Raw genomic sequence first — 12,615 nt, forward strand, 5'->3', positions numbered from 1 at the left:
ATTTTTTGTTTTTTGATGGGGAGCGAGTCTTATGTGAGCAAACTGGATGAAACCTGCTGCAGGAAAAAACTGCTGAATGTTCCAGTTGCAAACACAGAACTCATAAAGAATCCTCAGCCATATGTTTGAGGTTTTGGACCAGGAGTCAGCAAGGCTTACTGGCCATGGGCCGAATCACTCCTGCAGAGATCGTCTGTGGGCCGGGGCGGTGCAGTGCAATTCCGGAAATCACTTCTGTGCATGCCCAGACACCGAAAATTGCACCTGCTCAGAAGCAATTTCCGGTATCTGCGCATGCGCAAGTGTGATTTTGGTTCCACTCGGCGAGTCCCTGCACCGTGCTGCGCTGGTTTAGTGCAGCGCGCAGGGACTCGCCAAGTGGGTGGCTCGGTTTGGAGGTGGCTCATGGGCCGGTAAAATGGTCTTCGTGGGCCGCATGCGGCCCATGGGCCACATGTTGCTGACCCTTGTTTTAGACCATATACCAGTATTTCTGTTCATGAAATGATGTATTCATCAAAACTTCAGGTCTCCTGAACACAAAGATCTTAAAGGATTCACCTGCCAAGCTTCTACATCCTTTGTAACATGTCTTATTCCGATCATCCTCCTTTTCATTTTCTACATTCAATTGTACAATCCACCCTGATCCCACCCCTGATTCCTACAGACTACAAACCCAACTTGAGTTCTTTGACTCATAACTCTCTCGGATTTGTGGCCTCACTTTGCCACAAGCCCAGTCCTTCCTTTCAGCAGCATCCATACAGTGATGTACTCACTAAGGGATCAGTAAGACATGCAAAATGGCGTGTGCTCTCCCTGTTGCTGTTTTATGCTACTTTGGAAGTCCACCTTCTGTTCTGAAGAATGTTGCTTTCATTTACATGTAGCCTTAAAATTAATGATAGCTTCAACTAATAAATTTAACAGCTTTAGTACTCATTAATGTTACTTCAAATATTCATAGAAGAGGTATATGAAAAAACGTTCTGTTATATAAATATTTTATTGAGCTTTGGTTTTTAGTTTATATCAATACAAAAATTACAACTTTAACAACAAAGAAGCAAACTAAAACCAAAATGAGAAGAGAAGAAAGGGGGGAAAGTGTGTTTTACTGCTCATAGGCTTTGCTCATTTTATTATTTCCCCTTAGTCTGCTTTTCAGGTTGAAAACTATGCATTATCTAAGAAGGCATTTCTACCACTCTGGGACTATTTTGTCTTCGAACCTCTTATTCCTGATGTCACAGTTATTTCTGTAAGCAGCACTCTGATTGTACCTCAGAACAGGTAATCAGCAAAACTTGTTTTCAGATTATTAATGGGCCTATATATATTTTAAAATAGAGAAGCTGTCTACAAGCTGTTTATCCATCTTCCTGATTCTTGCTGCTAGAAGGTGATAGGATATAGAGGATGTGCTTGATACACACCCCTGTAAGTGCCTTCACGTTTGAGGCTGCCTACCCCAAACACATCCCAGGAGTTCAAACTCTTGCCGCCCCCATGTACCCTGCATGTACCACCCCCCCGGTTCACCAGTCAGCCTACTGAACGGTGGTGACCCGCTACTCATGGCTCCCCTTTTACCTGCCTTGACCCAGCTAACTAGCTAGCACCCAGTGGGAGCTGGGACCAGGTGCATCCGCCCAAGGTGATGATAGGCTGTGGGAGGGAGCAGGGCTGGAGAATACTTGGGTGCCAACAAATGGTTTACCAGAACTAATGGAGCCTTTTTGTGTAAAGTATCACAGCTAGTTTATCTCTTATTTATCTTCATTGCTATGCCATGTTAATTCACATATTTTATGTGCTTTGCTTTTTATGTATTTTGTAGATTAATTCCTGAAGCTCTATCTCGGGCATCTCCAAACCTTCTGTACTTGTTCATCAGGAGCATTTTTATCATCAACGACATCACAGTGGTTGAAGGAAATCTCTTCTGTGATTCTGTTTGTTTCAACGATCTAAGATACAGTAGACAAGTACGTGTGGTGTCACCTTAATGCGGTGTCCTTGAGACTGACTTCGTTCTCTTTATGTTTCAAGTTTTAACACTCGCTTCCCTATGCAAATTTAGGGTTGAGCTGAATTTTCGCACGTGTCTGCTTTCACATTAATAGTTGCCTTTTAAAATAATAGGACTTTTGTTGTAGCAAAAGCTGCTTCTTTACACGTCTCAGTCAATTACTTGCCTCCATCCTTCTGTCCAGCCCTTGTATTCTAGGCCTGGCATTCCTTGTGTTCCAGCTCTGCTCCTAATTTGTGATGTTTTATCAAATCATTCTTATGTCTGTTCTTGTTATTTGACCTGTAGGAAATTGATATTTTGGTAATGGTTTGCCCTGCTAGCTCATGGCCATTATATGAGGCAGAGCAGTAGGGAATGGATGGAAGAGTGTGAAATGTGAGGCTTCTTGGTGAATTACGCATAAGAAAGCTACTGAACTGTATGCTTCTTCTCACAAGACCAGTGTACTAGCAACAAAAGCAATATTGTGGTTTCCAGAGTTAAATTATCTACCATTGCTTTAAATAATAGCAGCAGGGTCAGAAGCTAAACTAGTAGCACTGTATTTCCACCAAACAGATGGTAGACATGTTATTAAAATTTTCCATATTACAGTTTGGGTGCACTACTAACTTTCTTTTCATTTGCAGATGTGATAAAAAATGTCTCTAAACAATTACCATATGACAAAAAAATTACCTTTTTCTGGATTTTATGAAGAATACCACATTTATAGTTAGGCTTATCAGAAATACCTGAAAATTAGAGATTCTGTACCATTTGCTGTACTTCTGATATTTGAAAAAAAAAGTCTTTTTATTTTGCATGTGATCTGTGACTTAAATGTATAAATGAAAATATTTTTTCTCTCAGGTTGCTAGAATAGCTGAATGTGGGCGAATGCTAGTGGCACTTGAACTCAGCAACTGGTTAAATGATGTAAATTATGCACTACAGTCGGTTGTTCATTGTTATGGTCTTTTAGCTCCCCTGATCTATCACAGGATTCCTTCAAAACCAGTCATTCAGGTAACAGGACTTTATAAATATTAGGCTGCATAATGTTCATCTTAACTTACCCACATTAGTTTTGTTCAGGCATTGATTAAAAACCTATTTGTTCATGCAGGCCTTCAGAACATATTTAAAACTGATGATATTTATTACCATTTTGCTACTGATAGTGATGTTATCCATGCTTTAAAAACTGGCTTTACTGCCGCTTTGGATTCATTGTGATTGTTAGCTGCTCTGGGATCTCTCTGAAGAGTAAGGACAGGATCCAAGAAAAATAATGAATAAGAATAATTTAATGGTAAATAGCAATTAATAGACATCATAATTCTTGGGAAGCTGGTTGGTAGCTAGCAATGTTAATGCTTCCACATCAAAAATTATTAGAAGCCAAGATGGTTAAGAATCAAGAAAGATGAGCAAAGATCACTCCTAACAGGGATTTTTGTCTTAAAATTGAACAAGAGATGAAAATTAAGCTAAGGTAGAGGAACCAGGGCCAATGTGAGTCCTCAACCAGATAAGCGTGGCTTTTAGATGGAAGCTAAGATCAGTTCCTATCTGTGGTGGCCAGACGCTATTTTAACCTACCCAAAATGCAATGTCCTTTCCCATAATTGTATGAAATGCATTGGTTCCACAGATCTTTGGGTCAGGGCATTAGATTTTGGGTGACTTTACATGGCAAGTGGCCCTCGTGGATGGGAGCTGAACTTAGCTTTCATTTAAAAGTGCCACCACTCATCCTCTGCTGACGTGTCTAGGAGCCCAGTGGAAGCTTGTGAGTGGTGTTAGTGTAAAAGCAATGGCGGCAACAGAGAAAGCATGCTGCAGCCTTTGCAGTGCACCATACACAGGGCTGGGACAGGCCCTGGGTATGTATGTGTTGTGGAGGCGGCGCAACATCATGCCAGGTTCTTTTCTGCCTGAGTCCAGCACTGGCCCTCGTGGGAATTCATGATGATGCACACCTTTGTGGGAACATTATAAGAGGCATCAAAACTGGCACAGGGCCAACTCAGCATCCCCGGGGGGGTTCATTTTGACTCATCAGTCATACAGTATTCTACTACTGTGTTGTTAAATGGCCATCCCTGTATTTTCAGATTATCATTAAGTATCTTACTGTTCTTCAAGAGATGCCATTGTCTACTTTTCAAAAAAGATCAACAGCATGCTACGAAAGCCTCCAGCACATGATCGCTTGCTCTTGTTATTTCACAGTAAAGGTATTTGTCACTTCTAGAATTTATTATTTGGTTTATTAACGAAACCCTGGCTAACACAAACATTTGCTAGTGTTATTTGTGAACCAGGCCAATGTCAGTGCTTGACAACTCTCTCTAGATTCTTAGATGCTTCTGCAAGATTTGGATATCTCCTTAAACTTAATAGGAATGCACTAGAGAAGAATTAATTGTGCTAGAATGAACAAGGCATTTTTAATAGAAGCAGAATCCTTCACTGTCCTCGATCAACAAGTTGTCAACAAGGCCCTTAATCAATATGATGGACTGAATTTACTGTAAACAATTTTGGGGTTTCTTGCACACACAAAAATTGTGGTTCAATTTTTGGAAGGCATCAGTGAGGGTTTGGTGCCACCATGTGGCCGAAGGCAGGAAAAGCAACGTTTAGAGAAGCAGAATTCCCATCACGCAATTTGCTTTGCTACCTTAGATGAAAGGCTCATTCACCATTACCGCTCCATCTCCACAGGCATTTAAACATTTTTTCCTACCTATTTCCTCTATCTTATTCACTTCTAGTTTAAGACCTTTTTGTCTCCCTCAGTTTTGTGTAGTCAGAAGTTTCGTTTTTCCCCACCCCATATTTTTTCCCTCTCATACTCCCGTCTTCACCATGGCTTCTCTGTTCCAACTGCCATTTTGTCTCCACTTTCTCTTCATCTAAAAAAATGCATGCATGTATGTATGTATATTTATTTAGATTTATATACCACTTTCACATAATAAAATACAGGTTAAAAACATGGAAATAAGTAAAACGAAACAGCAAAACAATAATCCCCCTTCCCACAGACCCATTTAAAAGGCTGTAGAATATTAATTAACCAAAGGCCTGGTTGAAGAGGAACATTTTTGCCTGCTACCTAAAATATATATAATGAAGGTGCCAGACAAACCTCCCTGGGGAGAGCATTCAACAACCACGGAGCCACTACAGAGAAGGCCCGTTCTCATCTTGCCACCTTCCAGACCTCATGTGGATGAGGCACACAAAGACATACACACACACACACACATACACATACACACACACCAGATGCTGATGATAAAATAGGCTATAACCTGCAAAATTGTGCTGTAATATATTTCATGAGCTTGGATTCAGAGGAGTGTGAGGTTGCTTTTATTCATGCAAGGGGGCTTTTATTGTTCCTTACCTATACCCCCTGTGAAATGGTAGTTCTCTAATGACACCTTCCCTGCCCTCCTCCCCATGTAATGTGCATACAGAAGCACTTTGCACCCACCAACAAGCTTTTTGGATCCAAGCATTAGTTTTTAAGATGTTATAGTATTCTGTTTTTACAGGATTCTGTTGTTGAACTTGTGGCTATCATACCTTTACCTTTATCACATGGAAATATATATATATATATATTCAATAGGTGCTGCGCTCATGGAAAGAATATGAATTAGCAATAGTTGTTGTTAACTATGGGAAAAGGTTGCTGGATTGTTCACAGGGAACATCTCAGTCGGCTGTAACTGCAGAAACAGGGGATGAAATAATAGAAGACGAGGTAACTGTCTATACTTTTCATTTCCTCGTTTTGGATATTAGTATCCAATCAATGGCTTCGTTGGGAAGGGATTAACTGGGTTATTTTGTTCGAAGAGATTAATTGGTGGGTTGAAACCCACCAATATGAACACAGCCCAGTAGCTGTGTATTATGACATGCCATGTGTTTGACCGTCACGTTTCTGCAGTTGAAGCAAACAGGAAAACCAGAAAGTTTTATCAAAGGCTTACCATTGGTGGAGGTTGTTCAGCTTGATTGGTCACAAACTCTTTAGGTCCAAATTAACAAAACTCAGTGGTTTGAAGACTAGCTATAGCTTAAATTAGAATTTGGCAACCTTCTGGGGCTTTTGTGTTTTTTACATGATGGTACCAGGATAGTGCTGCTGTGCAGCTCAACCTGGCTGCTGCCCTCCACTGTCTGGATTAACAGGAGCAACACCATTGTCAGGAGGTCAGTAGTGCAGCAATGCTCCACTAAAACAGCCACTCTTGTATGGATGAACCACAGGCTCGTGTTTCTAAATCGGATGCAAATGAAATGTCATCTCTTTTCAAAAAAAGAGTGAGAAATATTAGCTATTTGTTTATTTTACAATTAATCCTGTATTTACAGTTGTGAAGGTGCTTCAGCTTAGTCAAGTGCAATATAAAGGGAAAATAATAATTTATTAACTGATTGTTACAGACTCCTTCCAGAAGGACGAAGGGCCAAATAGCTATGGCTGAAAAAGTAAATGAGAACTTAGAAGCTCTGGAAACCAACATGCTTAAACTGACGAAACCAGGTAGATTTTTAAATGCGTATAATTTTTTAATCTTATGCAATCTCTACTAAGCCTTTTATATTGCATGTCTTAAATATTGATTGTGGGTTTTTTTGTTTCCTTTTTTGAATATGAAAGAGAGATAATGTAAAACCAATATTAATCTAATTTCTGTATTAATCCACTGTTGGTTATGCCCTTTAAATATAAATCTGTCACTCAGCAGACATAATTGTTTTTTATAATCCTTTATTCTGTTTTTATCAGAATACATTTTCAGCTGCATTATGGTAACCAATTTCTTCAAAAACATTCTAGTCATGACATTTGAAAAGGCTCTCAAAACTCAAAGTTGCTGCAAAACAGCTTAGCTATTTCCTATATGTTTGTATTTCAGCAGAAAAGGTGCTCAGCCTGTAGAAGTGATATATGTATTTTTTTGCATTTTTATTTTCATATTGCCACTGGCACTCTTTTAATGAAGAGATGATTCATAAATACAATACAGAAACTTTATAAAAATACACAGCATGGCATTTGCAGTTTGTGTACTCCTGATAACGCAGTTTCCCTACAATCAAAGTGCTAACTTGAGAAAAGTTGTTAGGAATCTGCTGTCCTATCATAGTTGGGCTCATGGCTCCCAGGGAAGGCTGTGGTGGAGAGTGAGGACACCCTTCCTCGAAGGATGGGGTCACGTCCAAAAGATCAGAGTCAACTCAGATAGAGCAGAGCCACATCTGATAGGCTGTGCAGGCTTGCAACACAGTATGCAGAAACACAGAGGGAAAGTCTGCTGTGGCGACTGCTGGTAAGAACTCATCCAGTAAGAGCTGCCTTTCTCTAGCTTGTTGAAGTTTCTGAGAGCTGACTTGTCAGGCCCTGCTGTTAATTAAGCCCCTCTGAGGATCTGTTTGTGTTTCTAAAAGGGCTATTGCCAGATTTACATTTGCTGACTCCTGTTGTATAGGGGCAGTGAGGAATGCATGGCGGAGGTGGCCTATGAGTCTCAGGAGTCAGGTTAAGCCTTATCCTCTGGCCTCAAAGATCCTGGAATGGGGGATAATGGTTCCCTGAGGGATGTATCCTCTCCCTCTGAATTTTCTTCTGAGCCGGAGGTGGGATTGAGACTAGAGAGCGATACATCTGCTCCATTCTAGGTGACCCGCAAGGTTGTGGTAATTTGGAGAATGGCTTCTGGATCCTTCATAACTCCTGTTTGGAATAGTATATTTTTAGCTGAGGGCTTTAGTTTTGAAAGGCCATAACAACCAGGAGCTATCTGTGTTTATTCTGGAGTTGGTCATACAGTTGAAGGTGCAAAGAATTACAGCATTAGTGATCTGTACAGGCAGGTGTCATGTCCCAGTTTATTGGGATAGTACAAGCCCAGAACTAGAAAGAGGAAGACCCTGCTGTTGATCTTGGTAGTAACTTAGGATGTTTAAGAGGAAGCAGTGGGTGCAGACAGCACTTCACCTCTTGAGATCACTATGCTGGAAAATTCCCAGAGAGCAGTACAGTGGTACCTCGGGTTACATACGCTTCAGGTTACGTACGCTTCAGGTTACAGACTCCGCTAACCCAGAAATATTACCTCGGGTTAAGAACTTTGCTTCAGGATGAGAACAGAAATCGTGCTCCGGCGGCGTAGCAGCAGCAGCAGGAGGCCCCATTAGCTAAAGTGGTGCTTCAGGTTAAGAACAGTTTCAGCTTAAGAACGGACCTCCGGAACGAATTAAGTACTTAACCTGAGGTACCACTGTAGTTTGGAACTCTCAGTGCAATGTCACTCTATACCCTTTAAGAAGCTCCTGCAGCCAATCAGAAGCTGCGGAAGCCCCATCGGACATTCGGGTTCCAAAAGAACATTCATAAACTGGAACAATCACTTCCGGGTTTGCGGTGTTTGGGAGCCAAAACGTCCAAATTCCAGGGCATTCGGGATCCAAGGTAGTAGTTGCAGCTCTGTCAAGCAACAACCAAGGAAATGTTGTTTCCCTTTGCCTGGAGCAGAAAGTTATTTGGCACTTACTTTATGGCTGAAGCACTCTGGGAGGAGACTCACAGCTGCCAGACAATCCCCAGTGTTCTTCCCCATACTTTCTGCCGTGGGGAATGTCATACAGCTGCTGGCATTTCCATCTTTGTAGTTCTCATCATGCTTCCCAGAGGCTGATTGCATCCTTGCCATGGTGAGTGAACATGTGAAAACTTGTGGATGTGGCACACTCCCTAGATCCCTAGTACCCATTGTGGTGCCCTTGAAAAGGTGTTGGCTCTCCCATCAGCATTGACCTTGATAGCTTAGGCTGATGTAGTTCAGAAGCATCTAGGTCACGCAGATTGGGTACTACTGCTACAGGGCAATGGAAGAGATGTCTGAGTATTACACAGGCCTTTGGCTAATTAAACAGTCTATGATGACCTTTTAAACTGTGTGTCTGTGTGTGTGTGTGGGGGGGGATATTGTTTTTGTTTGTTACTATGTTATGTATTTCTGTGTTTTTATATTGTAAAACACCCTGTGATCCTCAGATGAAGGGTGGTAATAGAAATTTAATAAATAATAACAATGTGCATAATTTAGCTCCAAATCTAGTCTGTTAAGTTTGTTGAATTTCAGTGGGGTTTCTACCATTGAAAACAGTGGCTCTGAAAGTGCTTAACGTTGGCTAGACTGTCCTCAGTGTATATAACCTTTATGTAATTTTAATGCCATTGTTGGATTGTTTCCATCTAGGACTGGATCTGTCAGGAGACGAAGATGTTTTGCTCTTGTATCCTGTTGTTTCAAATTGGCAAACGAAGAATGCTCATAAGGAAGGTAACCATTTTAAAAGCATGTTGTTTTGTTTTTCATTTAGTATTTTAACTGGCATCTTGACAAATATCAACAGTCACCCATTTTGTGCAAGGAGAGCTTCTCCCTCTCCACTCCCTTCCCTGCCTGCTCTGGGGAAAACCCCGAACAGAGAAAGGACTGTCCTCAGATACTTACTTTAGGGTGGCTGACTGTGGAATTCATGTCAATCAATTTTGCCGACTTACCTTCAAGTATCAAAATAATTTTCTTCCATTTTGTTAGTTCTGATCCAATGAACTAACCTGGGGGTGGAGTGGGGGTGGGAAGGAATTACACAGGGCCCCAGGCCCTTGCAGACTGCTCCTGAGCTTCTACTTTAGTGCGGCATGGCTAGCACGTCTGAGCTCAGCAGCTGCCAGCCCAACAATATGGCACCCTTGCTCCAATAGTCATGTTCTTGGCAGACAATCTGTAATTTGAAGCAATCGCCCCCCCCCCCCGGTGCCTTCTCTCCTGATCCAGGAGCTTATAGAGGCAGTCATGGTTTGCCTCAATCAGCACTGCACTCCAGTGCTGTGTACTATCCAGGTTAGAGGGCTAACTGCAAGAGCCATCAAATTCCTTGGCCTAGTCTCACCCCAAGGAACCATTACCACTCTGAAGAAGCAAGGACTGTACTTCATATGGTAGCAAAGCTATGGAATATCGCAATCTGAGAGCTTTATTTAGCCATTCCCCAGAGGACCCTCACATTCACCCATCAGTGAAGCCAGTGGTTGATCTTCCCATGTGGGGCTGTGTGTCTTGACAGCATAGTGACAATATAAGAGACAAGATTATCAACCTAAGAAAGGCATTAAGTCGTGGAAAAGATCAGTTGAGTTTGTCCTCAACTAAACTCATTGCTCTTGCTATCATTCTGTCCAACTCCTCTTACCATTTTGAGAGGGAGTATCATAAACTAGGGGTTAAAGGGTAAAGGTAAAGGTACCCCTGCCCGTACGGGCCAGTCGTGTCCGACTCTAGGGTTGTGCGCTCATCTCACTTAAGAGGCCGGGAGCCAGCGCTGTCCGAAGACACTTCCGGGTCACGTGGCCAGCGTGACGAAGCTGCTCTGGCGAGCCAGCACCAGCGCAGCACACGGAAACGCCGTTTACCTTCCCGCTATAAAGCGGTACCTATTTATCTACTTGCACTTAGAAGTGCTTTCGAACTGCTAGGTGGGCAGGAGCTGGGACCGAAAGACGGGAGCTCACCCCGCCGCGGGGATTCGAACCGCCGACCATACGATCGGCAAGTCCTAGGCACTGAGGTTTTACCCACAGCGCCACCCGCGTCCCAAAAAACTAGGGGTTAGAAGGGTTAATTCGATTTTTTTACAACTTTCTTATGAGTATGTTAGTGGAATCCTCTAATAAAAAGCTGAAGCAATGCTAAATGGAAGATATTAACTATGATTATCTTATAAATACGCAGTGATGAAATTCAAGAAGAGTCCTCGCTTCCTTGAATATTTTGTTAAGCTTGTGTACAAAGCCATAACTGAAGAGAGATTTTCACGAATACTAGAATGGACTGATGATGTACTAGACTACCTTAAAAAGTAGGTGCACAAATTTAAGAGCGAATAACTGAAATTATTTCATCTCTGAACATTTCACTGAAAATATCCGGCAGGCCATGTGGGCTTTGTTATTGGTGTCTGTATGTTGAGAAATAATGGAGTTCGCTTCCAGGGGTGGAGTCAAACTGCTGCATTAGCAGCACTGAAGTGATCTCTGCAGAGTGTAAGCCTGGGCAGTGCGCGTGGAGGTCCTGGGTTGCCCAGATGACCAGACCCCCCTCTTGACCCTGAGGATTTGATCCAAAGGAAAGCAGAGCAAAAAGTTTGGCACTAGCTTGGCTGCAGGAATTGCCAGAAGAAGGTGTACAAGGCGCCATCCAACTGTCTTAGGGACTCCTCTCCAGATTTGGGTAGAGTTTACTCCTTAGCCCTTTCTTCTTCCAAAGATATCCCGCAAGGCAGCAAAAATTTAGGGTCAGTCCTTCTCCTAGATGGGCTACCTTCCCAGGTTGAAGAGCTCCACCGAAACACTCTTGCATATAATAATTGTGAAATTACTCACTGCTTTTCCTTCAATATAAGAGTTTTGTTTGGGATCACCATACCTTCAGAACTCCCAAACACATCCACCATTCCCTCAAGGATTCTGGCAAGTCCTTCATAACTCCAGGAAAAAGCTCAGGACTCTTTTCATCATAGGGCACCCACACTCGCCAATTGTTATAGTTTGACTGTTCCTTTCTAGTTACAGAAGCTCATCAGAATTCTGCCCTCTATTTATGGAGTTAACGCCATTCCACTTACCTTGTCCTCAGTTCCCTCTTCAAGGTTGGCTCCTAGGTCTGGTATGCTACAGTGTCCTCTGGCCTTTTACCTTGAAAGTCAGTCATGTGTTGAGCCTCCCTCTCTCTTCTCCAGCAGAACCCCTCCATTGAGGACAGAGCATGTGCATACTGCTGGTTGTGTCTCCTCACAGTAACTTGAATTTCCTTGTTTACAGACGGAACAGATTCTTTCTAGGTATCAAGCGAGTTGTTAAAAAAGGGAAAAAAGGTCGTGCAACAGTAAGTTGTATAATATTAACTCACGTAGACTTATCTGATGTGATTAAAATGCATTAATAATAGCTTACGTCTAGAGGAAAAAAATAGATGTTTATATATGTAAATATAGTGTTCATATATTTGGACATGCCCTGAAACACACATATATGATTCTAAAATATTGTTATGTTCTTTAAAATGTCAATATTGCTGATCAGGAGTTGATATTAAATTAGTGTAAACTATAGCACTGTAGTAGAACCTCCGAGGATTCTCCTTAATAGCTGAGCGGTATAAGAGAATAGGGATAATGGCTTTCATGTCGTAATTGACTTAATTTATAGGTTGTTACTTGGGAAAGTAAGTTAATAAATTATGTGGAAAATAAATGTTTCTTTTTTACATAATAGAACACAACTGGCAATATAACGTCCATCCATCCATTTTTTTGTTTCTTAATAAAATATGTAAACCAAAGCTCTAACTTGCCAAAGGTTTTTCAGCGTTGATGATATATTAGTGAGAACAATCCATATATCTCTTAAACCTGTACAGTGGTACCTTGGGTTAAGAACTTAATTTGTTCCTGAGGTCCGTTCTTAACCTGAAACTGTTCATAACCTGAGACACCAC

General features: G+C 41.7%; 1 protein-coding gene across 2 annotated transcripts in view; it reads left to right on the forward strand.

Annotated features, from left to right (window-relative positions):
• The window catches only part of CFAP54 (cilia and flagella associated protein 54), a 101,453-nt gene that overhangs the window by 39,570 nt on the left and 49,268 nt on the right, over nt 1-12,615 (forward strand). For both annotated transcript variants that reach the window (XM_083401026.1, XM_083401027.1), the window contains exons 24-32: nt 1,160-1,296; nt 1,844-1,991; nt 2,891-3,046; nt 4,138-4,260; nt 5,667-5,801; nt 6,491-6,590; nt 9,313-9,396; nt 10,852-10,978; nt 11,940-12,003. In XM_083401026.1, coding sequence (XP_083257152.1) covers nt 1,160-1,296; nt 1,844-1,991; nt 2,891-3,046; nt 4,138-4,260; nt 5,667-5,801; nt 6,491-6,590; nt 9,313-9,396; nt 10,852-10,978; nt 11,940-12,003 — 1,074 coding nt within the window. The remainder of the gene's footprint in view (nt 1-1,159; nt 1,297-1,843; nt 1,992-2,890; nt 3,047-4,137; nt 4,261-5,666; nt 5,802-6,490; nt 6,591-9,312; nt 9,397-10,851; nt 10,979-11,939; nt 12,004-12,615) is intronic.

Source organism: Podarcis tiliguerta (assembly GCF_965153285.1).
Source record: "Podarcis tiliguerta genome assembly, chromosome: 10".
Classification (NCBI taxonomy): Eukaryota; Metazoa; Chordata; class Lepidosauria; order Squamata; family Lacertidae; genus Podarcis; species Podarcis tiliguerta.